This window comes from Opisthocomus hoazin, chromosome 8, assembly GCF_030867145.1.
Source record: "Opisthocomus hoazin isolate bOpiHoa1 chromosome 8, bOpiHoa1.hap1, whole genome shotgun sequence".
NCBI classification, from domain to species: domain Eukaryota; kingdom Metazoa; phylum Chordata; class Aves; order Opisthocomiformes; family Opisthocomidae; genus Opisthocomus; species Opisthocomus hoazin.
Window position 1 is genome coordinate 51,663,656 of NC_134421.1, and position 27,036 is coordinate 51,690,691.

The 27,036-nt window shown below is 47.6% G+C and overlaps 1 protein-coding gene and 1 long non-coding RNA gene across 11 annotated transcripts in view; one reads left to right on the plus strand and one right to left on the minus strand.

Annotated features, from left to right (window-relative positions):
* Window positions 1–1,733, minus strand: part of PANX2 (pannexin 2) — a 23,736-nt gene extending 22,003 nt beyond the window's left edge. For 2 of the 4 annotated variants that reach the window (XM_075428261.1, XM_075428263.1), the window contains exons 1-2: window positions 1,400–1,733; window positions 898–1,214 (exon numbers count right to left, since the gene is read on the minus strand). In XM_075428261.1, the coding sequence (XP_075284376.1) occupies window positions 898–1,123 (226 nt within the window). In that variant the 5' untranslated portion in view covers window positions 1,124–1,214; window positions 1,400–1,733. Of the gene's footprint in view, window positions 1–897; window positions 1,215–1,399 lie in introns of those variants that run through there. The other 2 variants (XR_012764750.1, XM_075428262.1) reach the window with 2 other exon arrangements.
* Window positions 1,175–26,863, plus strand: LOC142362176 (uncharacterized). Of its 7 annotated transcripts, XR_012764753.1 has the most exons (6): window positions 1,175–1,429; window positions 10,491–10,633; window positions 11,474–12,380; window positions 13,782–13,953; window positions 16,440–16,562; window positions 16,641–20,274. It is a non-coding gene; the product is annotated as an uncharacterized LOC142362176 (long non-coding RNA). The 7 variants fall into 7 exon arrangements; XR_012764754.1 differs by lacking the exons at window positions 13,782–13,953; window positions 16,440–16,562; window positions 16,641–20,274 and adding an exon at window positions 26,146–26,863; XR_012764757.1 differs by lacking the exons at window positions 13,782–13,953; window positions 16,440–16,562; window positions 16,641–20,274 and adding an exon at window positions 26,146–26,863 and having other exon boundaries at window positions 11,474–12,179.
* Window positions 26,864–27,036: the final 173 nt, after the last annotated feature.

Below are 27,036 nucleotides of genomic sequence, written 5' to 3' on the forward strand. Positions count from 1 at the left end.
TCTTTCGACTGATTGAATACAGCCAGTTCTCACTAACCTTACAAGCTACAGACTTCCAGGTCAGTCCTGTACGTTAAAGCACTAATAATTTCCCATGGATCTTCACCATGGAGCTTCAGGGGATCTTAAACGCAGTCATTCACTGGCAGCTACACTCATCAAGCTTATACTTCAGAAAGTAAAACAATGTTTATATACACACTAATGGCCCAAGAAGTGTCACAACAGTTTACTGGGTCAGTAATTTTCAAGACTCATCAAAACTTGACCTTCCTGTACTGGAAGGACTCCACATTGGCAGTGACTGGCAATCAGACCAGGCTTTTTAAACTGCCACCCGCTGCATGCAAGATGTAGGCCTTCAACAGGAACCGACACCAGTGATTTCCACCATCACAACACGGGGCAAAGCACAGTGTGCCTGTACCTCCATACGTTCCATCAGCCTCCACGAAAGCAGCTGCCCCTCCCTAGCAGGCCAGTTAAACGCTCACGTAGACGCCCGAGTTAACGTCTGGACAATGCCTGAAGTCAACCAGGCTCTGGCTGAGGACCCACCTCACACAGCATAAAACCGCACCTGGTGTCACCCACTCCCATTTGCTGCAGGGCAGCGGACACCTTCCCGTGCCAGAGACCGGAGCCAGCTCGCTGAGCTGGGGTGGCCGGGGTCCCCTCCCCACCGGTGGGGAAAGGCGCTCGACCAAGGCGAGGGGCAGCGGCCATCCCCTCAGCGCCCATGGCTGTCAGGGAGTGCCGGCCGCTGCGATGCCGCCGCCCGCCAAGGCGCGAAGGTGAGGGGCGGCAGCCGTCCCCTCAGCGTTGACGGCCATTAGGGAGTGGCCCCCTCAGCGCCAAAGTCCGCCCCGCCCGCTGCCAGCGTCCCGCCGCCCTTACCGGCGAAGTTCTTGGTGAAGACGAGCGTGACGAGGAGGATGGGGATGAGGACGGTGCCGATGGTGACCACGCGGTCGAAGGGCAGCTCCAGCTTCAGCTGGAGGAGCAGAGCCGCCAGCGCTCCCGCCTTGTCATCCTGCTGCCCGGGCAGGATGAGCTCCTTCAGCTTCTCTCCCGCCAGCAGCGCGGTGGCCATGTCGGGGTGGTTATCGATGATGTGTTGCATAAGCGGCGGCGGGCGGCCTCAAGCCGCCGGGCCTCCCCCGGGGCGGGCGGCTCGCTGCGGCGGGCTGGCTTGCGGGCGGCGCCCGCCCGGCCTGCGGGGACAACACCGACAGCGGTAACGGCGGGGATGCGGGGGGCGGGGGGGGAGGGACGCTGCCCCCCGCGGAGGGCAGCGTCCCCCCCCCCCCCCGGCGCAGCCGCAGCCCCCAGCAGCCATGCCACCAGACTGGAGCTGCCTCCGTCGAAGCGCTGCGGGCAAAGGAGGGGGGGCATTTACCTGGCGGCTTCCTCGGTTCCCAGGGGGACGGTGAGCAAAACCGACGAGACTCGTAGGGGAAGCCGCGAAATCAATTCACGCCGGAACCTCCCCGCCGGGGAAAGGTCCCCGCACCTCCGCAGCCGCTCCGGGTTGCGGGCGGGAGGCGAGCGATGCGCTGAGGGCTGCCGCGGGGAGGAGGAGGAGGAGGAGGGAGGCGGCGAGCGCAGCCGCGGGATGAGCTGCGGGAAAGCAGAGGTCGCTTCAGGTCTCGGAGCGAGCAGCTGGAGCCCGCGGAGCCGGGAGCGGCCGGTGCGGGCGCGGCCCATGCGGGTGCGGGCGCGCAACACGTCGCGGCGGCGGCCCCGGGCGGCAGCCGCCCCCCTGCAGGAGCCACCGTGCGGCGGCAGCGCGCATGCGCCGGGGCGGCTCCGCGGGCGCGCGCGGCGGCCGTTGCAGCTAGCTGAGGGGCGCGGGGGCGGGCGGGGAGAGGAGGAGGAGGAAGGCAGGCAGGCTCTGGAGGAGATCTGGAGGCGGCGGGGACGGGTGACCCCGGCAAGAGGAGGTCCGGGTTCCTCTCCCCTCCCCTCCTCTGCAGCGGAGCTCAGGCCCGGGCACGGCGGTGCCTCCCGCGGCCCGGTGGCCTGTGAGGGAAGGGGAGACCCTCACCCGAGGAGGCTGAGCCCTGAAGGTGCCCTGAAGGTCTTGAACCTGAGAGCACGTCAGGGTTTAGGCGCTCCCATCAGAAACCTTTCCAGTTGCTTGCTTTTTAAAGCTCGTGTGGGGTTAATCACGCCTGATAGAGCAGCCTAAGGGGTAGAGAGCTTGCCAGAAATGGCAGAGGACAGCTTTCAGCTTGCCTCAGCCTAATGGAGTTCAGGCTTGTGTCTTCACAGAGGTGACCAGCCTTGCTGTCCAGCTTTGGAACGGGATGGGAACAAATCCCATAGTAATGGTCTCTGGGCAAAAGCTGGACCACACAGCATCAAAGGAGGACACCCATGCTGCATCATAGCCAGCAGCTGCGGCATTCAGACAAAAGCTCCAGGTCACAGTTCCTCCTTCTCAAGTTGTTTATGGATTTTATATTTAGAAGTACTTAGATGAAAACCAGAGATACGCTTAAACAGATATTGCTGACATTTCTCTCAAAGGTTTGCAGTTGTCATCTGCAACGCAGTGTAAGGCAGAGAATTTCATCTTTGCCTTGAAGTTTCCCGTTCCCCAGTCACTGTGAACAATATGATGATCCTGCTTGTTATTCAAGTTTAAATTTTGGGTGCAGGCTTTAAATAACACTTCTTGGCAGGGGTCCTTCCATCCAGGCAGGAATGTAATGAGCAAGGCAAGATGGATGTCCTGGTGGTGACAGGCCTGCTGAAGGATCCTGGGCAGCAGACACAAAGCTGTCAGTTCCACATGCTCCTGAAGAGCCCTGAGGATGAGAAGGCAGGAAAGCCTAAACCTGAAGCTGTCGCCATCACTTCTTTCATTTTCCCTGCTTCTCACCCTCTGTAGGCTCTGTGGCTCTGTTGGTCCTCTGTAAGGGCCAACACGCAGTATCTGCCTCACGGGCAGAGGACAGGGAGGAGAGGTAACATCTTCTCACCCCCTTGCCCAGGTGCAGTGGGTACTCACGGTGTAGCGCAGCAGGTCACCAGCTGTATCCCAGGCAGGAGAGCAGGCAGGGCGAGGCAGGAGGGAGAGCAGTGAAGAGCCGGGTGCGGTGAACTTGGGAATGGAGTACAGCCTGTGTTGTTCCCACATGTGGGGAGTGGGGGGACGGTTGCTGGGTCAGGCCTCAAGCCTCAACAATCCTTCCTGCCTGAGGTGGGGGATGGGTGCACCAAATCTCTCGCCATGTTTGAGCTATGTTGAGGGTAGATTCAGGCTAGATAGGGGGTAGATTTAGACTAGATACATGGATGAAATTTTTTACAAGGAGAGTGGTGAAGCACTGGAACAGGTTGCCCAGAGAGGTGGTAGATGCCCTATCCCTGGAAATGTTCAGGGTCACATTGCAGCAGACTGAGCAACCTGATCCAGTTGAAGATGGCCCTGCTCACTGCTGGGGAGTTGGACTAGATGACCTCTACCAGCCCAAACTATTCTGTGATTCAATGTGTGTATTTTATCAGCCCTAACACACAGGCTTTCCATTCTAACAAGAAACAACTGAAACTCCTCGTGCACTTGTTACTGCTGCTGCCAGAGGGATGATATTGAGCGAGGTGGACTGATAGCCTGAGGCAGCACAGCTCATCTGCTGCAACACTTTTGCTCAGACTTTCGATGTCGTGATCGTTTCACCACGCTTTTCTCTGCTATTGGCAGTCTTGTTGTCCCGCTCGTTGAGAATGTTGCTGAAAGACCATTATCCTAATCTTCACTTTGTCATCTCCTTTTTAAGTCCTCTCTTTCGCCCGTCCAGTTAATTAATTCAAAACAGGCTGCTTCCGTTTTGTTTTCAGAGGCTTCCTGTGGTATTTCTCCTCCCATATTCCCCTGCCTAAGCCCTTACCACTTGTCTGCTGTCTAGATGCTGACTCTTGGTGCTTCCTCATGTTTTCCCATGAGGAAATAATGCCAGCCTTTAGTAACCATGTCTGAGGAAGCTCGGTGTAAACATCTATGAACTTGAACAACATAGGAGCAGCCATCCTGCATACGTCTAGTCCCGTATTATATCTCCCACTGTGGCTGTAACTGGACAATTAAGCATAAAAATGAGGCAGCCTGTGTTGATAGTTGATATCTTTTCGCTAACACTGTCCCAGCTTCCAACTATGTTCAGAGACTTTCCTGAGCTTGTGATGGTGTAATAACCCCCAAAAGTTCTCTTCTCAGAGTATTTTTTCTGGTCTCCCCTTGGCACTGTGCAAATTTCGGGCATCCACAACCTCTTTTGTTAAGGAATTCCACAGGCTTACAGCCTGTTGTATCAAAACCACCTTGTTCTGTTTGTTTCAAACATAGTTTAATTTGATGGGCCTTAGTTATGGGAAGGTATTTGGATCAATCCCTGTCCGTCTTTTCCATGACACCTATGCTTTTGTAGACGTCTATTGTATCTTCTCCCTAAATTATATCTAGTTCCACTTTAATATGCAAGGAGTCCCACTAGCGTAGAAAAAAACCATAAATCAAACACTCTGTTTTTAAAATAAATATGACATCCATGAATAATTTAAATTTCTCTTTTGAAGGTTGCTTCATTATAATACCATTATTTGATTAAATCATATCGATTTTGTAATCTTGCTTGCCAAGATTATGTCTGTATAGCAAGCCAAAGAGACAGTCAAGATGGAACTGCACTGCCAAACCAAAACATGTGGGTAAACAGAAACCTGTAGTGGGGCAGAGACTGGGACACAGAAAATTACTGTCGTGATTTACAGACAAACACCATAGCCGAGTTTCTCAGCAGTAACATGCTGGCATGTATGCTGCTGGATAATCTAGACAATAATCAGGCTGTGATAGTAATCCTGTGCTAATAAATATTTCACAAGCTGCTGGTAAGGTCAGAAATTGATTTACAGATCAAAGTGGAAAGCCATGTGAATGAATTCTAATTAGTTCTAACAAAAGATCAAAAAAGGAGTATTATTTTTAGACAGTTTGAAGAAATCATTTGGTGTTATCATATAGAATATATTCATTCTTGAAGGTAAAGTGTGTGGCTTTTTAAAATTTTGTTTTCCAAAGTTCTGAAAGTTCAGAAATTTAAAAGCAAGTGAGTAAAAGTGAGAGATTGTGAATTCTGGCAGGGAGCCTCCAGAATTTGCCTTCGAAGCAGAGAATAGACTGCCTCTAGATGCAGGGTGAGATTTAGCTATTCAAACATGAATGCATCTGAGCTAGACATTGCAGCATACTATTCCTGAATCGTGTAGGAGGAGAAGGAAGTAAATGTAACGGTGCAGTTCATGCGACCAAATACAGATGTCCTCTTCAAAATTATATCAATCATTTCCACATTGTGGGTGTCCAGAGTTTAGACATGAATCCCACTCACCTTCTCTTGTGTTACAGCGTGTCCCAGCTTAGCCTTTTCCCCAAGGGTGACTGCATGCTGTCTTGTCTGTTCCTAGTCACTTGGGAATCGCTGCCTTTTAATCTGCTGGCTTTACCATCGGTCACGCTACCGTGAATCCTTCGTGCAGTCCCTCAGGATGTCCTTATGGAAAGGGTGCAGCTTCCCTGATAACACCCTTGAAGAGCAGAAGGACTGGGAAGCAGCTGTGGGGCGTTTCTTGCCTTCAGCGTTGGCTGTGACTCTAATCCGCGTAGCCTGTAGCCCGCCAGCCCACCTCGGGATGGCCTTACTCACGGAGCAGTGGCGTGCGGCAGTGTGACCCTCGCGCAGACCAGCTGCTCCCAGGGCTCCACGGATGCTGTCGCTAGGCTGGGTTTGCAGTCCATGCTGCCACAGCTCTCCAGACACTGCTGTCCGTCAGCGTGAGCAGCAGTCGCGCCTTTGGTGAGGGCAGCCGTGCCTTCACCAGTGCACCTGGGAGACGAGACTGTGTAGGGCTGGCAATGGGAACTGGCAGATGGCAGCGAGCAGTGGCAGCGAGCCTTAGCGTCGAGGTGAGTGTTTTGGCAGTAAAGTGAAGTGAGATGCCAGATGATAGTGAAAAGTGGCAACTGGCAGTGCAGCCTGGCTGTGGCAGAGATGAGGCTTTGGCAGTAAGAGAAGGCTCTGTGCTCCCTGTCGAGAAAAACTGACTCGTAACAGTAAGATGTCATACTGTTGCTGACATCGGAGAAGTATTTTTTGCAGCAATGCATGTCTCCTTGCAAGTGGATCTTTTCTGGGATTGTTTATGCCTCTTGTTCTCCCAGTCCCACAGTTCCCTGGGGAATCCTATTCAGCTGGACCTGAAAAGCTTCAGCTCACTGTGCTGCATATTATTTCTCAAGCAGCAGTGAGCCATCAATCCCTTCCATTGAGATCAAGTGAGAAGGTATGAGGAGATTACACAACCAGCCTCATTAAAATGCTTGGAGAAGGAGTACTGATTCCAGGTCCCTTTCCCTTTCCTGGCTACTGAGTGTTGGTGACACGTCCAAGCAAAAGAGGCTCGTGCAGGTAGCAGGAGATGGTGCTGACCCTGCAGGCCTGGCTGGTTACAGCAGGGTGCTGGGCTGGCCGGCTGCTTGCTTGCCCTCCTGCTGCTTCTACTTCAGCTTCTTTCTGCTGTGCAGAGGGAGGGAGAGATCACTGCAGGAAGACAATGTCAGTGGCGCAGGCTGTAGGAGACTGATTTCTGGCTTTCTCTTGATGTCCTCTTTGTGTCCTCTTGTGCTAAGAAATGCCTGTGGTGAGGCTTTGAAGTAGCGAGACATTCTCATAGCAACTTCTGCACTGTCTGCTTGCCATGTGCAGGGATGCACTTGGGTGGAAGCACTGGCATTTGCAGGGCCATACAGTGAGTAAGAAAGAGGCCCTGCTCAAACACGGCTTCAAAACCAGCTGATGCCTGCCACGGGAACCAGGAGGGCGACTGAAAGTGTTCAAGGGCAGAGAGACTGTGCGAGCACAAAATGGGTTATTCTGTTGCTCTGGTATGCAAGCAGCCTCTGCATAAAACAAGAAACTGCTTGGCTTAATTAGAGTTAGGAGGGAAGTCAAGGCTAAAGTAAGATAAGATAATTCTGTCCAAAAAATTGTGATATAGATGAAATGTAACCAGCTTGAGTGAAAGGGTCTGAAGGGAGTCTTGGGACTATCTAGATAACAGTACGAGTAATACCATATTGGAGCAAAACTTCCTAGATAAGAGTGTCAGAAACACCAAATTTGGGTGCAGATGTAGCAGCATTGGGACCAATGAGGAAAAAATAATTAGGAGCAGGTCATTAAATAGGTCCTGTTTGTCTGAGAGGAGTCTAGGCAGAGAAGGGGTGGGTGCAGGGTTGATGAAAAGGTGGGCTCAGGAAAATAAGGAATAAACATTAGAAATTAAAATAATTCAGGAGGAGAATCATAGAATAATAGAATGGTTTGGGTTGGGAGGAACCTTATAGATCATCTAGTCCAACCCCCCTGTCATGGGCAGGGACATCTTTCACTACACCAGGTTGCTCAAAGCCCCATCCAGCCTGGCCTGGAACGCTGCCAAGGAGTGGGCATCCACAGCTTCTCTGGGCAACCTGTGCCAGTGCCTCACCACCCTCACAGTGAAGAATTTCTTCCTTATATCTGATGTAAATCTGCCCTCTTTCAGTTTAAAACCATTGCGCCTTGTCCTATCGCTACATGCCCTTGTAAATAGTCCCTCTCCAGCTTTTTCAGAAGCCCCCTTTAAGCACTGGAAGGCCACAATAAGGTCTGCCCAGAGCCTTCTCTCCTCCAGGCTGAACAACCCCAACTCTCTCAGCCTGTCCTCACAGGATAGGTGTTCCAGCCTTCTGATAACTTTTGTGGCCCTCCTCTGGAACCGCTCCAACAGCTCCACATCGTTCTTGTGCTGGGGGCTCCAGAGCTGGACGCAGTACTCCAGGTGGGGTCTCACCAGAGCAGAGCAGAGGGGCAGAATAGACTCCCTCGACCTGCTGGCCATGCTAGGAAATAAACCAGGATCAAAAACAGGAAATAATAAAAATAATAGGAATTAGATATAATCCAGCGGAGAACAAAGAAGGGATATTCTGGTCGCAGAAGTATGGACACCTCCAGTGGTAAAGCTGACCTGTGGCCCCAGGCCCCCCAGGATGCCCCAGGATCCCTTGGGACAACCCGCTGGACTCCCATTAGGCCTGTGTCTGAAAGATGAGGTGTGCAAGGGTGGGGTGAGGAGGGACGGGCTTGTGCCCTCACACTAAGTGGAGAAGGGAAGGCAACAGAGTTGTGATGTGATAGGGCCTGCATGCGATTTATAAGATTCTTCGTTGTAATATGATTGTGAATTACTACTAGTAGTGCTAACAGGCAATAGAATTGTAACTCAGAATTGTTGTGTTTGTACTGATGCAGTTGTGAATGGGCACTGCTAATCTTAGACATTTGTTCATTAACCAGTGAAGGTGTGTTGATTAATCAATAAACATTGTAGCTGTTAATCAGTTACATCTTAGGTCTCCAATCCAAAGGAGAAGTCAGACACGTGATCATTATTTTATAAGCTATTTTGTATGCCAAAAGCTAAAACCATTTCATTTTCCGAAGACTTCCCACCTAGTTATCCACAACAACCAAGGCGGTGAAACAGGGAGTACTGTTGTGTGCTGTGACGTGGGACCTCTTGCAGCGTTAACCTAGTGGTTTTATTCTAACATCACTGTGGCATTGACGATTGGGGAGTCAAGAGATCGTAGAGTGGTGCAAGCCAAAAGGCTGTATGGAGTCCAAGTTTTGTGGGGCCTCAATGCTGTGGCTGAAGACAGCGAGATACAGTGCTCAAATGCTTCAGCAGCAGAGACTGCAGCTGCAGACAGATTGCTCATGACAGGAAATGCGCACGGCGTTAGAAAGGTTGGGCATGACGGAGCGTGGGACCTGGAGACGACACACTGACGTGGGACTGAAGAGACATTCAGAGAGAGCCTACCACGGTACAGAAACTAACACCAAGGGGAAAAAAAGAAAGAAGCCAGCGTCTTAAAATTTTATTTGAATTTAATTATGGCCGTTTGTGTTACTTCAGAGGAGACTAATGACATAAATGTATTGTGTATTGAGCTGATGGTGTTTTTACACTTGTATCTTTCTGTTGCCAGAAGACAGCTTGTTTCTTGTTTTCGTCTCCTGCTTCAAAATTTCCAATTCTGACAAAAGAAAGCACAGCACATGCTTAACTGCTTTCCTCAATACAGACTGCAATCAGCAACATTCTTTCAAACTCCAGGCTGGAGCTTGCACAGTAAAGGCTTCATCCTGCCAGGCAGTGGTATTAAGTGTCACATGGAAGGCTGTCATAATGCCAGTCCAGTGTAGCAAGGAGCTTTCAAAGTTGAAGTAAACTCGTAATGCAAACGAACAAGGAAGTACAGATAAGATGATGATGGCTTTTTTTTTTTCATTAAACCCTAAGTGAAAGGGTGAGAGTCCTGATTTCTGCTGCTAGTCCTGCTTGTTTGAGCATCACAAGCTAAAATACGTAAAAATCATTTGGAGCAAGGAACAAAACTCTCCAGGACTCATAAACTGCTGGGAGTCCTCGTCTCACTGCGCTACACACAGGTACCCTGCTGCTTGTCCCCTTTCCCTGGTCCCATTCAGCTGGCACTCTGCTGCGCGTTGGCTCTGCTTCAGCAGGACGGATGGAGAACTCCGCTGTTGTAGCCTATTTTGTCGCACAATCAGGCATTTTATTGAGAAGCACATATTCAAATTCTTCAGGCTGAAGAGGGCCTAAATCTCAGATTTTTCACTTCCCAGGGAAGTGCTCTAACCCCTAGGATATCACTTTGTCTCCTCTGCTACAGGATGTTGGAATTTTCTTTAATGAAACTTAAAGGAAAACGCTAATGTTGTAATTTTACAGTTGCTCAGAGCATTCAGTTATGCTGAATTGTTTTCTTGCTATTTCTGCGCATCAGCCTTCAGATAAATGGTGTATTAAGAGGAAGGAAGGTTTTAACCCTATGTCTTGACATACAGAAGTAGTACTGGAGGGATTCCTTCTCCTGTATATTTGTTAAGGATTGCTGGCTGGGTGGATTCTGGAGGGAGCTCTGAGATCTGCAAGATAAGCTGTGCTGCCAGAAGGCAGAGCATACTGCTGCTGCCCTGGGGTTGTTCAGGAAGAGAGCTGTGGAAGGTACTGCCGCAGAGGCAAAGGAGAGGGGCCGTGTTCCAGGAGGCAGAGAAACGCAGGACGAACAGAACAGAGAACTTCACACAGGTCTGTGGAACAAGAAGGAGAATCAAGGTGAGGGGCAGCAATGCTGGTTCACAACCACCCTCAGCAACTTCCAGCACGTTGCCTTGTGAGTCTGTGATTCTGCACAGGGTTATGAGTACACAACTCCCCTCTCCCCACAGCCCGGGTCTGACCTCTGCGTCTTGTTCTGGAGAGACGCATGGGGCTTTCATTGCAGAGATCCTTTGCAGATGTTTAGTAGGGAGTTAATCTAGCCTTTCCATTTTTTGCTACTGCAGAGTGAAGACGATTCCAGGGAGGCGGACAGCTCAAGCAAGTGAAGGGACAGAAACAGTGCTCATCCAGGTAGTCTCTAGCCAGCCCTGCATCACATGTCCAAGTAAAGATGCAAAAGGGAAAGGAAATGAGGAGAGGCAAGGAGGTAAGTGAAACTCCTGCATTTTTCATCAGTTTTTGTTCATCAGGTTGCAGTCTTTTTGGTAGGGACCGTTAACTGTTATTAGCAATCAGCTGTTCTAACTACATGACTATTTTAACCCCCTTGCAGACATTGGCAAAATTAATACAGGTCATTGTTTGTTTTTAATGTTTGGTATTGTCCATTTCATTGTAAGGAAATGAGAAGGAGCAGCTGTGCCAGCATATTATTCTTAATGTATTTGAAAACAGTGAGTAATCTACACAGTTCAATTGTAGGGATCCCCATGTCCCCAAGGCAGCAATCGCAGAGATTTACATTTTAATTGATATTTTATTCTGTAAAGGAAAATAAAAGCCCTCAGCTACCTAAGTCCTTACAATTAATTAGGCACAGAATACTCCATAAAGATTAACAGTGCCCTCATCCCAGGAGCGCCAAAAAAACCCCCCAAACCCAAAAGACAAAAGAAGCACTTTAAAATCTGTAAGCTATCAGTACAACATGTCTAACAACAGTTCACACTCCACAAAACAGCACATGCCTTTGCAGTGAGTAATTACTCATTAGAATTGTCAGGCGTGGCATGAATTTGGGCCCATGTGGCATCCTTAATTCCCATTGCCTGCTTTAACCTGAAGTCTGTAGTACTTACGAGGGCGGATGGTTTGGCTAAGGGATCCATCAGTATGTAGGCTCTGCTCCACAAAAAAAATACCCGCCTCTAGTTTTCCAGCTACGGGCTGTGACAAAAGCAAGTCATGGGTGTATGTATGTGCTTTTGCAAATTTGACAGTGGTTTTCAAGCCAGTGCCATTTTGCTTTTGTGTTCCACATGCACAGGCCAACCCTACCCTGAATCTCCTAAATGCACTGGACTGCAGAGGGAAATTGCTGAGAGCCTGTTTCAGTACTTAAGCGGATTACTTCAGTCGTGTACCATGGCCCTGAAAGACTGTAGCACCTCCCTTCCAGCCATGACATCCTCCAGACATTGTGGAGCTGTTACTGGTCATCCCATGTCAGCAAGGCAGTATAATCCCACCTACCATGCTGTGTCTTGTTCTGCTGCTCCTAAGTGTTGATGGCTGAGAACGCAGCATTCATCTTGTTTGCCAGATTCATCATATGCTCTGTATTCAGTCTCCATACTCAATGCCTTCACATAACGATGAAGCGTCTCTCTGATCCACTGTCCCAAACCACAGCTGCCAGTGAACACAGAGCCAAACAGTGTCCAGGCCCTGCAAAGCCATATGCCTTGGCAGACTAACACAGCTTCTGCCCTTGAGCCTACTAAGAAAAAGCGAGTCTCACAATGCACCGCTGGGAAGTGTCCTCCTGGGAACAGCTCTGCGTTCCCATGGAGAGGGTGGATTTGCCCCTACCAACTGCCATAAGACTGTCAGGCACAGCACGAGCACCGGTAGCTGTTGATTGGAGCCTGTCAGGCGAGACAGCACGCGTGAGAGTGGAGGGAGTGTACCTGTGTCAAGCTTGGCATCCACATGTGCGGATGTGTGGATACTTCCTAAGAAGTACCTGCCTCGTAAGTCAATTATTTTTTGTATATTGAGTTACGGGGGTCGGGCAGCCTTTGTCATCTCTTTTGGCAGATGCTGTTGGGTATGAATTTGGGCATCAGCCTATCCTCAAGAGATCTTCCAGTCCGTTTACTGGAAGGACTTAGTGTCCAGAAGACTTCAGCTGGTGACATTCTTCACTGTTAGAAGAAACTATCACAGAAAAGGTAATGCAGAACCGGAACACGATCTTCAGTGGGTTTTGCTGTTTTATATTTGCGAATGGGCACGCACAAATGGAGATTTCCCAGCAGTTATTTCCAGACGTGGGCATATTTTCTAATGGATACCAAAACATAAATTTCTGGAACAACAAGATTGGACAAAAACTCCAAATACAACCAGTGCTTTGCCTAGTTAATAAGAAATATGTTTTTAATAATAATGAAAGAGTAACAAAAAAGAGTTAAAATAGAAAAATTATCTGTTTTTATTCTTCAAGAACTCTTAATCATCTTTTCCCCTTTGAATGAGCTTTGACTACAGCCTACACATGAATATTTTGGCTTAGTTTCAGCTCAGAGATTTAGAAGTGACCGAAGGAAAGAGCTGAGAAAGTTCTTGCAGCATTTCTCAAAAAAATTATAATCCAAATATACGTAAGAAACAGAGTCAATTCTCAACAGCAATGATCAGTATCGGTGCCACAGACATTACCTTAGGTAGCACAGTGAAAACAGGTTTTTGCCGCTGTCAGAACCAGCTGGAGTCCAGCAGCAGTCGGCAGGACCTGCACTGCATCCTGCGGTGGGACCGCTGCATTTCTGTCGTTTCTCCAACAGAGTGCATGGAATCTGGCACAGATGAGAGTCCTCACGACTTCTCCATGCACACCGCACCAATTACCTGCCCAGTCTTCTATGCCCTGGTTGTCAGGTTTGCTGTGTCTGCGCACTACAGCCTAGTGTTTGCATCCGCAAACTCACCGTGTCCCTGGCTGCAGATCTGATCTGCGCGTGTCCGATAGCCTTTTCTTCAGCATGTCCAGCAGCTGGGTCTGAACCATTGCTCCAACCACACTGCCCAGCACTTAGAAATCAGAGAAGTCCTTCTAGTCCACCCAGAATCCTTGTCCCAGCTCTCCACAGGGCTTAGTAGCTCAGGTGTAGTGTGGGACAAGGCAAGAAGCCTGCCTGGGCTGAGGAGGAACAGGAACTGGTTCCCTAGGGATCTGGAGTGCTGGGCAATGCCACGCAGGGTCATTAGTGCAACTGTCTTTTTTGCTGTCTGAATCTGCGTTACCCTGATTTTTTGCCTACCTCTCTGGAGTATCCTAGCCTCTTGTACCCTTGAACTAAGTAAAACTACAGTTCAAAACCTGAATAATAAATATGCTTTCTGTAATTTACATCCTCTGAGTAGTTCTATTGACTTAATGTTAAAATGATGCATGGTGTAAGGAAAAAAACAATACTGTCATAGTGGTCAAACACTGGAAGAGGTTGCCATCCTTGGATGGCCCTGAGCCACCTGACCCTGCTGGGCAGGCGCAGAACAGGGGGGATGGACGAGATGATCTCCAGAGGTCCCTTCCAAGCAAACCTATTCTATAACCTTGTGTTACACAGGTAGCATTTCACATCTCTGTCACATCTGGAAAGATGCCCAAACCCAGAAAGAAATAGGCCTTTGAGAGCTACTGTGGTGTAAGTGCTGTACAGCTGCTGCAAATCATGTCCCTCCATTCCTGGCTGCAAACACTTCGCTTTGTAAGTGATGTCACCCCTAAGAGCTATTAGGGTAAGATTACATGCAACACATCTCCTGAAGAGCTGCATTCTCATCTATCAATGTAACAGTTTTTTTCTTGTAATGCTACGACAGCAACTGGTGTAGCCTTGGGCAAAACATTTTTAATTCATGTGCTGTTCTGTTAGTTCTGGCAAACCCGCAGGTGCTGCTGCTTGTGGCCCTGGTTCTGTAAACTCTTATGCACGGTCTTAATTTTCCTGTCCTACAGTCAGCCACACTAAAAAAAAGTGGAAATATTCACCCTGGCAATTGTGAATTAAGCCACAGCACAGGTGTTTGCAAATGGCCTGCATTTGTGCATCGTTCAGCACAAGCGGGGTTCAGTCTGGCCGAGCTCTCACTGGTGCGCTGCTGTAATCCAGGTGTAATCATGTGGAGGTCTCCAGTATTAACTTGACTGTAGGGAGCTCCTTACCTCTGAACAGAGAATATCAATGGTTAAATAATTTCCCATTGTGCTGAATATATGTTATAAAATACTGATTTTGGCATAAGTTCCTATTGCTAAAGTTAGAGTACGCCTGAAGCTATAAGCTGCAGTTATTGATCAAACCCCTTTTGTTTGCAGGGATAAAGACAAGTGGTGAAGTTGCTTATATAAACCTGGAACAGATGAAACCTTCACAGCCGAACAGATCAGATAGTGGGAAGGGAGGGTAAAGCTGTCAACCATGATGCACAAAATGGAGTTACACTAAATTAGCGTTTTCTTTGGAAAGTAGCAGGAAGATAAAATTAATATATTGCAATAGGGAGGAGATACTTTATATTCCATCATTATCTACTAAAGCTTGTTAAAAAATAACTAGTCCTGTGAAAAAACCCCACCAAATTAAGAGAACCAGGTAATCTGCAGTTTATTAAGGAGTTAATTAAAAAATAATTTGAGTGATTTTGATCTTAAACAACTGCTTGAACCCTGAAGAACTTATATTTAGTCTGGAAAAAACCTACCATTTTACCCGTTAATTAAAACGGGTGAGTGCCATCAGATGGGGAACTACAGGCCATGTAGTCTACCCTGAGGAGAAACCGCAGAGAACGTGCTGCATACAGTATCATAACTAATGCCAATCAACAAGGCAAGGGCAGACACTTCCCCAGTATGAAGGCTGTGGGATGGACATGGCTTCTTCCTAACCCTGCTAACGTCAGAGCGTGTAATATTTTCAGCAGGCAGGAACCGAAGGCTTCCCAGCTCTGCACGGTGCCACAAAGTCTCCGTAGCTTCTTGTAACTGATGTATTTTGTTGAGAAGCCAAACAGAAGACCAGGGGTTACACCAGCAACCCCGAAATTCACATCTGAAGCAAACTGTATCAAATACATTTGGACAAAATTACAAATTTGGTTGATAAACTCTGAAATAATTACTTGATGTAACAGACTCTTTGAAGGCATTTATAAGATATTCAATATGGACTCAACTTTCTGATACAGAAAATTAAAGCATGTGAATAACTTTCATGCTGATTCACAAGTTGCTAGATATGTAACAACACCACAGATATTTGATGGAAAAAGCTTATAGGCTTAAGTTATTCAATAAAGCTTGTGCTGGAGCAGAATTAAATTAGTATATAATTACATTTTCATATTAGAAGAAAAAGTCAAGTGAAAGCCAGTCAAGTCAAGCCAGACAGGTAATATCTGCAGAAGATCTGATGCTGCCCTTTGGGCATTCAGCTTAGTATCTGTGGGCTGTAGTTATTCATCATGACCCTAAAGCCACAAAAGGAAAATTAGTCTTTGCAATATTAAGTAATAATGTATTTTCTTATCTGAACATAAGTTAAATACACATTTTTGATCAGTAAAAGAAATGAAACTCGAAAAATTATAAAGGAATGTCATAGCGGCAACAATCTCTAAGTTATCCTGACGGAACCTGCAAAAGCCTGACTATTATCTGCAGAAAGGAGCAAGGTGCCTTTGTCAGCCTTGCTCTGCGTCACCCAGTGGAAGGCAGGAGTGACTCTGCCAGAGTCTACAACACACAGCACGAAGCTGCTGGCAGCGGGAGTTGAGTCAGGCTACTGCGTTTCTTTGAGTGCAGGGGGTTTGATCAGCCTGGGGCAGGGCAGAGGCTGGGCAGAGGGAGGTCCACACCTCCCCAGGCACCGCTGAGGCAGCTGAGGGCAGCGAGATGGGAGCACTGCTGAGGCACCTGCCTCACTCTGCACACGCTAACGGCACCGCTTCGGTGTCAATGGGTTATTACACTGCATGCGTCTACCGCGACATACGCAGGCAGCTGTTCAAAAGTTCGCAGTAAATCTCTAGCATGCTGTTAAAAGGGAAGAAAGAGATTCCATGAGTACCTGATCGAAGGTCGCAATTTAAAGGTTTTCAGCCCCCAATGCATGCAAATACGCACTGATGTATTCAAGACAATGCACTTCCTGAAAATCTTTTTTTTTTTTTTCCTAATTACATTACCTCCCGAGCTTTTAATGGGATTCCTTCCTCTGCAGTCAGTGGAGAGTGGATGATGTCCTTATGCAGAGCCTGAATCTGCACTGCATAAAGCAGTTGCTTTTCAAAGCATCAGAAATGCTCAGCAAGAACTTGACTTTCCAGATGCAAACAGTACACAGGTATTTTTTAAAAGTTAATGTTTGGGATAACCCTTAACTGGAAACTGGGATCATTTCATTTCTCATGTTCTTAACCAGCTCTGCAGCTCCCAGCCTTAAAGATGAGTAAAGTAAACCGACAGCCCCACAGGTCTGACTGCACGGAAGTTGTGGGACTGTTCACCCTTTCAACGTACCATCAGTTGTCTGCATTTACGTTCAGACACTCGGGACAGAGTCAACGTCTTCCTCCAGCATCGTGAAGCTTTCTACACACATCCCTAACCTACTGCACAAAGAGATGCAGAGAACAAAAGCTGAAACTCTTGAAATCAATAGATCTACAGTTTCCCTTTGCTTCTCTAAGCACGTTCAAAAAGTCTGTGAAGTGCATGTGGTTACTCACAAGCTCAAATTACATTCTTCTTCGGCAGGGAGTGCTCAGCACTGTCTAAGAAAATGCCAGAATTTCAATGGCATACTCATATGGGTGAATTTACTTCTTTGTGTCGAGGCCCTGCCTTCAGATAACCCCTTGAGGAGTTGTTTTGTCATTCAGCTGAAGGCTTGCTGACGCAAGTTTTATTTGGAATTTTGTTTGAATACAGATACCTGCTACTGCAGGCTTATGGACTACAAGGTATGGCTTGCTGCAGGTTTCCAGCCACAGGTCCAATGCAAAAATTCCCGTTATAAAAACCTGGGAATGGCAAATTCCTTTCACAGTAGGAGCACAAGGAATTACTAAAATAGACATTTTTGGAACACAGTTGCTCCAGGACCTCAACCATCGTTTCATTTTGTAGGAAATAACGATAAGCTTGATGCACTGGGGACTAACAGAAGAAAAGAGAGGAGAACGTAATTTTAAAGCACTTGTCTTCATGAGATGTTTTAATGTACCTACTGCGTGAAGTAAGAGTTGATTTCCAGCTGGTTCTTTGAATAATTTACTCTTCAAAAGTCTGAAACATCATTTATAAAAGGAACATGTTTGAGAGTACGTTAACACGCTGTTCAAAGCACTGTCACGAGGCTGCTCACTACCAGTACCTTTGGGGATGGCGTATGCAAGGCTGACTCCTGTCTGTGCACGATGACTAAAGGTAGCACGCTGCTCTTGCCTGGCTATACACAGGGGGATGCAAACACCGGGACCTAAGAATGAGAAACAGCAGGGAAAGCTGTCCTGAACTGTTAACGCTTCTTCTCCTGCTGAGGAGACAACGTTAACTCACTTTATTTCAGAGCATCTCTACAAGCAGGCAGCAGGACAATAAAGATTGGCTTTTCAGTCCGGACCAAATCTTGTTAACTTCAATCCCAGGCAGATCTGCAGTTTAATCTGGATAAAGATTACATAGCAATTTACAAATGATACCATTAGTCTGCCTGTAATGAATTTATTTTTACTTCTACTATTAATAAATCATGTAAAAAGTAATTCTGGTTTTTTTGTAATCTCGTTCCATATGTACTTCTGCAGTGAGTCACTTCTTTAAAAGAAAATCTGTTCATTAAATTTTCTCTTGCTAGACTTCTCTGTGGTGGTAGCAGTGACTCCACACACAAGTGAGGTGCTGGTACAGGGCGCCACCAAAAAGGCCACACATGCTTACAGCACGCAATCATTTTTAAGACTTGATTTCAGGAGATGCTGAAGTACGAAGAGGCAATATTACAGTTACTACTTCCAGTGCACATGAGAGGGTAACATTCGTCTGGAATGTCTTTGGGATGACGTTACCTAGCTAGTGGTCCCTAGTACCACACGCTTAAAATAAAAGCCCGATGGTGCTATACTGGATGTAGAAATCTGACTGAAGACTGGCAAACAAGTTGCTTCTGAAAATGGGTGGCGGCTTCAGTAAAATTAATAAACAGCCTATTACCAGCAATTCCTTGGGTCGCAAGTTAAAAATCGCCACATCTGACACACGCCAAGTCTTAAGCCAGGCAGCTCCAGCACAGCCTCACGAGCGTGGAGATTTGGGCAGGTGGCACGAACGGCATCGCCGGCGGCAGGATGGCAGCACGGCGTGTGCTGAGCTCGGCCGGCTCTGCCCACACCAGCCCTGCCCTGCCAGCCCGGGCAGAGGTCGGGTGCCTGTGGAAACCAGCATGCTGTGTCAAGGGAGGAAGGACACATCTGGAGGGTGCAGTTACAGGGCTGGTAATTACCGTCACTGTCCTTTTCACCAAGGCCTGAAGAGTCTTCAGTGAGCTCAGCCCAAAACAGAAACGACAGAGGTGAAAATGCCTTTTGGTCGCCGTCCTGTTCCACACTAAGAATGTCTTCATTTTAGGCACTCCACAGGGAATGTTTATGCTGGATTTCTTCTTCTGCCTCACTTACCCCACCTGTGCTGTTTGCTCATTAATTTAAGGGAAGCCAAAAGGGAAATTTTCACTACCCTTCTGTCCTCTCTATCTCGTCCTCTTCGTTGCCCCAGGGCACGGCTGTTAGCAACAGAACGGAAACCACCACGAGGCCTTTGACTTCCCAAAAAATATTTTCAGCAAATTGTGAAGAGCTGATGATACGCGTATTGTTGTGCTTTTCCCTCCTACCCCCCAGCTGCCGGGGATTTGTACTGGTGCTGCTCTGCTCGGCCCCAGACAGCCTGGCACAGCAGATCCGTAAGAAGCGCAGCAGCGACCACGGCTGGCTCAGGCGACGGCTGCCCCACTGGGCTGTGCTGCCAGCTGCCCCCGGACACCCACCCTGCCCCGGGAACACCCGCCCTGCTGAAGAGAACCCACTGTCACAACAAAGGCCGCAGCATCAGGGCTTCTCCTTCGGAGCACATTTTCGTCCTATGGTCAACACGGCACACGTGGTTGCTTCAGAGGTGTCGCTATTAGGGACACCCCCGCTTCCCGTTTGCCCCTTAGACGAGCAGGGCTGCTCTTCTGGTCGCTATGACCCCTCTAAACACACTTGAATATCACGATGGCGATCACCTGCCAGATTGACAGTGACTGGTATTCATACAGGGACACATTTTCCTGCTTTTCAGACATGTTATTAGGAACACACGGATCTCTTATGAACACACACACTTCTGCTAAGCACCATCGTACCAAAAGGCACGTGAAGGGAGAGCTTTCCGTTCACAAAAAAGCAGCCAAATACCTCAGCTTTCTTGAAGCGAAGTGGTTTTGGGGACCCTAGCTTTACTGTATGCCGCTAAAGACGTGCCCGAGCGCGTTAAACCTGACACACAGGATACGTTTCACAGACCCGCCCCCTGCACTATCACCCGCACGGCTCTACGGAAGAAGCAAGAAGCCACACAGCCCGACCCACCCAGCTGGAACAGCACCGGCTGCACCTTCAGACACCCCTGAGCAGACTGACCACCGCTGCCGGACACCTCTCCTTAAGGACACCACACGTGGAAAGATTTATCTGTTGTTCATCTCCATTATTCATCTCTGTTACCTTTCCTACTCTCAATTTCCGCTGCTTCTCACCTTCCCTTAATTTTGATTCTGTTTGCATGCACTTGTTCCCCAGCTGAAACAACTACAAGAAGCGAACCACGAACCACACTATTTACATACTTTTACCTCTTACACAGTCCATACTCCAAAGCGTAGGAGGAAAAGTGGCAGTATTTTCCTTGAAGATGACAACTGAATTTATCGTATTAAAGCGTGCCAAAAAGCAAATGAAAAAGCATCTGAGTTCTGTCCAGGACTTGTCTACAATGTCACTTCCCATTAGGAAGGGTAAATATTTGAACAGCTGCTGAACTCCCATGTTTACTTTACATCGCAAACCCTTTTCATTCATTTTAAAGTGATCTAAGATAATTCACGCAAGTCTCTTGGACTTGCACTGTGGATGTTGTCACTTGACAAGTGCTGTCATAATGAACAGCTCTCCCCATTTCACAGAATCACAGAATCACAGAATGTTAGGGGTTGGAAGGGACCTCTGTGGGTCATCTAGTCCAACCCTCCTGCCGAAGCAGGGTCACCTACAGCAAGATGCACAGGACCTTGTCCCGGCGGGTCTTGAATATCTCTAGAGAAGGAGACTCCACAACCTCCCTGGGCAGCCTGTGCCAGGGCTCCATCACCCTCAGAGGGAAGAAGTTCTTCCTCATGTTCAGACGGAACTTCTTGTGCCTCAGTTTGTGCCCATTGCCCCTTGTCCTGTCACTGGGCACCACTGAAAAGAGCTTGGCCCCATCCTCCTGACACCCACGCTTCAGATATTTGTAGGCATTTATAAGGTCCCCTCGCAGCCTTCTCTTCTTCAGGCTGAACAAGCCCAGTTCCCTCAACCTCTCCTCGTAGGGGAGATGTTCCAGTCCCCTCATCATCCTCGTAGCCCTCCGCTGGACTCTCTCCAGTAGCTCTTCATCTTTCTTGAACTGGGGAGCCCAGAACTGGACACAGTACTCCAGATGAGGCCTCACCAGGGCAGTGTAGAGGGGAAGGAGAACCTCCCTCGTCCTGCTGGCCACACTCTTCTTGATGCACCCCAGGATCCCATTGGCTTTCTTGGCAGCCAGGGCACACTGCTGGCTCATGGTTAACCTGTCGTCCACCAGGACGCCCAGGTCCCTCTCCACAGAGCTGCTCTCCAGCAGGTCCACCCCAAGCCTGTACTGGTGCATGAGGTTGTTCCTCCCCAGGTGCAGGACCCTGCATCTGGCTTTGTTGAACCCCATCAGGTTCCTCTCTGCCCAACTTTCCAGCCTATGCAGGTCACGCTGAATGGCAGCACAGCCTTCTGGTGTATCTACCACACCTCCCAGTTTGGTGTCATCAGCAAACTTGCTGAGGGTACATTGTAACTCTTCATCCAGGTCGTTGATGAAGAAGTTAAACAAGACTGGGCCCAGTACTGACCCCTGGGGGACACCACTTGTCACCAGCCTCCAACTAGACTCAGCGCCGCTGATGACAACCCTCTGAGTTCTGCCATTCAGCCAGTTCTCTATCCACTTCACTGACCACTCATCCAGCCCACACTTCCTCAGCTTCCCTAGGAGGATATCATGGGAGACTGTGTCGAAAGCCTTGCTGAAGTCAAGGTAGACAACATCCACGGCTCTCCCTTTGTCTACCCAGCCAGTCATGTCATTGTAGAAAGCTATCAGATTGGTCAGGCATGATTTCCCCTTGGTGAATCCATGCTGACTACTCCTGATAACCTTCTTTTCTTCCACTTGCTTGATGATGGCCTCCAGGATAAGCTGCTCCATCACCTTTCCTGGGATGGAGGTGAGGCTGACCGGCCTGTAGTTCCCTGGGTCCTCCTTCTTGCCCTTTTTGAAGATTGGAGTGACACTGGCCTTTCTCCAGTCCTCGGGCACATCTCCTGTCCTCCAGGACCTCTCAAAGATGATGGAGAGTGGCTCAGCAATGACATCCGCCAGCTCCCTCAGCAGTCGTGGGTGCATTCCATTGGGGACCATGGATTTGTGGACATCCAGATCACTTAAGCGATCCCTCACACAGTCCTCCTCGACCAAGGGAAAGTCGTCCTCTTTGTAGGCTTCTTCTCTTACCTCCGGGGCCTGGGATTCCCGAGGGCCAGTCTTAGCACTGAAGACTGAAGCAAAGAAGGCATTCAGTAGCTCTGCCTTCTCTGCATCCTCCGTCACCAGGACACCCACCTCATTCAGCAGCGGCCCCACGTTGTCCCTAGCCTTCCTTTTGCTGCTGATGTAGTTGCAGAAGCCCTTCTTGTTGTTTTTGACATCCCTTGCCAGCTTCAATTCCAGGCGAGCCTTGGCCTTCCTCGTCGCATCCCTGCATGCTCTCACCACGTTTCTGTACTCTTCCCAAGTGGCCTGCCCCTCTTTCCACATTCCATGGACCTTTCTCTTATGCCTGATCTCCGCTAGAAGCTCCTTGTTTAACCATGCAGGTCTCCTGCCTCCTTTGCTAGATTTCTTTCTCAGGGGGATGCATTGCTCCTGTGCATGGAAGAAGTGTTGTTTAAAGAGCGACCAGCACTCATGGACCCCCCTGCCTTCGAGAGCCCTGGCCCACGGGATTCCTCCCAGTAGCTCCTTGAAGAGGGCAAAGTCAGCCCTCCTGAGGTCCAGGGTTTTGATCCTGCTTATCGCCCTGCTTCCTTCACGCAGGATCCTGAACTCGACCATTTCATGGTCACTGCAGCTGAGTTTACCTCCAACCTTCACATCCTCCACCAGTCCCTCCTTGTTTGTTAACACAAGGTCCAGCAGCGCGTCTTTCCTTGTTGGTTCCTCCACCATTTGCATCAGAAAGTTATCATCGATGCTCTGTAGGAACCTCCTGGATTGCGCCTGCCTAGCTGTATGGTCTTCCCAGCTGATGTCAGGGTGGTTGAAGTCCCCCATGAGAACCAGGGCCTGTTATTTATCAATAAACCAAGGCCTTTGGCATCATGCTTTTATAAATTCAAATTTATTCACAAACCTAGTAAGACTCTACTTAAATCGGCCTTATTTTATCCTCCACATGATCACTGTTGTTATTGAGACTAGTTTGGTATCAACTGCACATCACACCTCAAGTTAATATGCTTCCTCGTAGTAAGATGTACTGAGCTCTGCCACTACGACACAGAATTATTCTACTAATGCCGCTTTTCAGCAGGCGGTGACCACTGAAGCATTTCATTTTGTGCTACTGCATTCCACAGCGGCACACCAGTTTACATCAGCAGCCTTTATTTCCTCATCAACAGAAAAAAAAATTATAATTCCAGTTGCATCATCTTCCCAAACATGGTTATTTCCCCTCTTAGCTACGCTGCTTTTCATTAACTTGGAGGAGAAAAGCCGCTTCCCATGCTTCTAGGAGAAGATGGTGTGGGCAGCCGGGGCAGGCTTCCCCTCCCCTGGCGCCAGCTCCCCATAGACTCACGTGTCTCTGCTCCTGGGCTCCCTCCAGCCAGCAGAGAGGGACAGGCACCCTCGGGACTCACTCACATATTCTGGACACCATTTAGGGTGAAGTAAACTGCCTTGCGCAGCCATTTCTCTCCATCAGCTAGAGGGGCAGCCTAGACAATCTCAATGAAACACAACTCCGGCACCTACCTTGCCACCCGCGTACGCGCCAGATGACAGAGAGGAATCTGCTGTCCAGTTCTAGCACTTCCACGTCACCTGCACCTTCCAGCTAGGCAAGAGGAACACAAGTCACATACTACGGGAATTGAAGCAAAACAAGTGAAGATTAGAAAAGTGACTAATTCTTGTGGGAGGTTTTGCTTGCTTTGCACATGTATATGGGTTTTTTTTCAATTAAAAATTGTTTCTCCATTTTCCCTTTGCAGACTGTATTCTTTCATTACCTATAGTCTCTTCTAGCTTCTAATTTTTTCTTCCTTGACATCAGTATGCCTTAAAAGAACTATCAGTTCTAGACTAGGAACTATTCATCTGTGTCTTCCGGACAAATTCCAACCCTTTCCAAATTTAACACTGCAACAGCACTTTGTCCTCCATTTACCTACAGTTCTTCATTCCGCGGTCTGCACTTTGACTTCGGTCCTTCTACAGCACATCAGCTCCTCACTTACTGTACTTCTGTCAGACACCACGCTGGAAGCGTTCCTTTTGCTCTTGTAGAGCAACTCTCAAGACACCAGTAGTGAAATATCTTTGAAGAGATACTGAGACATAACAACACTTAAAGCTGGAAGGAAATTTGAGCAGTTTAAAAGGATTATTTTACACTCCCACCCTGCACCATGTGCTGGAAGAACGCCCTTCCCCACAGCTTGGAGGCATTTTGCATTTTCCTTACCATTGCTATTAAAAAAAAAAAAAAGCCAATTGTTTAAATTAATAAAGATTATATAAATCTTAACAGAACTGAGACAGATGAATTGTTTCTGAATCTGTGAATGAATCCTGATGTCCTCTTTTGTTAGTTGCAAAAACCCCCATATTGCTGTTTAAGAGTCTGTTTCTTATTAAGATTTAGAATACTTATTATTCTGGCACCAAGAGATCCAAAATGTGCAGCACAATACTCCCAGACACCTTGAAGCTCTTTTATTTAAAGAAGAAAACTCTATTAAACTTTCCTATCATTGTCAAATCAAGTTTGCAGAAGACCGTAAACAGCGGATGCAGTTGCCCACACACTCTGAATTCTGTTCCTTGCCCCACTGACCTAATGTTCTTACTGGGATAATGGGCCCTATGGAAAAAACAGAATCACACAAGGTTGTAACTACAGCCTCAATTTTTTTCCCCCCTTCAGGTGCAGACTGACCATTTTTCAGGAGGATGAAGGACAGAAAGAATTAACAGGGCTCCCACCCCCCATTATTTGGCAAAATACAGTAGCGTATCTGTGAGGCCCGGGCTGCACCCAGCCACGCACGTGTCTTGGACTGCTGCGCTGGTGCGACTTGACTCCTGAGGCTCCTGTGAGAGGCCCACGGTCAGATCCTCAAAACGTCGCTAGGTAGTTGGTAGGGATGGAACTTTTATTAAATAAAGTGCAGTTAAACAGCTGTTTCAAAAAAAGGTGGAACTGCAGAAATAACAAATGAAACATAAAAATACTTGCCCAGCAGCACCTGCCTCAATCAGTGATGTAGTGTGACCTGACCTACACTGCACCAGCGTGGACAGACCAACAACAGCAATTTAAGGGCAACTTAATAACATTAAAAATCATCAGTGGAAGACTGTAATAAGCAATATGAGGGACTGCCCCTCTAATAAAGCCTTCACATTCTAAAATACTATTAGAAGCACATCCTTTTTCTTTTACTTGTGATCTAAATGCAGCCACCTACAGGCTAAGGCCCTTCTTTCAAAACGCAAAGACCATCCGTTGAGGGAACTCCTGTGCCCTGGCAGCAAAACTCAGCTGCTGGGACCGCCATAAGGCTGAGACAGCCACAACGCAGAACGTGCTTCTCAGACCCACGCTACTGTTTGAAACACACCAAGACAACAAGAAGAAGAACCTGCCCAGCGTGCAGCTGAGCACTACGTGCTTTGACTCCGGCAAGGAAAGCTCTGGGGTTCTCCAAAGGCATAACTGATCTTTCAAAGCTAGTTTTTAAAATGTCAACTCTTAACTGCTCACGTTAAATGGCTCAAGAATTATCTGCTTTACAGACCCCCTCTTTCTCAGTCTCTTGCTCTTCTTAAGCCTGCAATGTCCAACACAATATTTGGAGGGAAGCGGGGAAATTTGTAATAGTGTTCCTGTGTTCTCTGACGTGATGTACCCGACACGCTCCTCAAGATGTGGTGGAAGTCCTCTGTCTGGCTTTAGTAATTTCTTAGTAAGGCAAGGAATTAATAAATCAAAAACAGCCACGACAGAGTTGTGGTGTTTTTTTTTTTTTTTTTTTTTTTTTTTGAATACTCCCTGTGTTCCTGTAAACACAATTGAGTAACTGGAACGTGGTTTTCATACAAAGTTAGACCTGGTTCAACTCTCTAGTCTAAAGGAAAGAGACTGACTCTGTCATTGCTGCTTCTGCATGCAGCGGCTGATCCTCTTTTTTTTTGCATATCCCAAAAGAAATTTATGTAAATTTTTGTCACAGTAAAAATGAAAGATGATTCTAACCCATAGCAAGAACTCAAACTATTTTCTCCCCTTTTCCTCATTGCAGCTCATCAGGCCATACGTCTTCATGAAAGAGATGACTTGAATATTGAAGCTAACACCTCTGGAACAACCAGCTCTGCCTGCACATCAAGCTGCCAGAAGAAACTGTTCTAAAGTTGCAAACACTGTTTAATCCTGTACAGTTCCGATGGCTATGTCTCTCTTCAAACAAGGTTCAGTAGCAGCTGGGTTGGCATAAAGAGGTGAGAAACATTGCAAGAGTAGGAGGAAGACCGTTGTTTTGTATCACACAGTACAGCTTTGCGGTCATTAGTAAGGGTGAGGTGAAAGGGTTAGGAAAAAAATGTAGTTTTAAACACGTTAACAATGGAAGCAGGAACAGAAATTCCCCTTGTCCCCATTCTTCAACATCCAGAGAGTGCCAGCTTGCTTCATGCAGCCATCTCAATGAGGCACAAGCACTTCTCAGGCAGCACTTTTTAAGAGAGTCAGAGGCTATTCTTGGTAACTCAGGGGAAAAAGCTTCCACATTTCAGATGTGGATGATGTGAGTTACCGTAAGAATAGTTGTCAGTGAAAAGAGTATATGAGTTTCTCCACTGGCAAAATGTAGTTGTTAAAGATTTTTTTTTTTCTTCCCTCAAAAACATGTAGTTGGCCTTTAAACTAAGAACTCTTCTAGAAAAATAAACACTGTATGATAATAGGCATTTATCATTTGACTTTTGCTGGGTAATAAAAGCACAATGTTAAAAAATAAATCAAGTAGCTTTTTATCTTTGTAGAAACCGATGTCAACATGCAAACTATTATAGTTAAAATATTATTAACTTGTAGCTATTAAGCATCACAATATAATCAATCCTCTGCTACTTTGCTATGCAGAGGTCATGGAAATACTGATCAAAGGCTTTGCATTACGTCTTGCAATCCA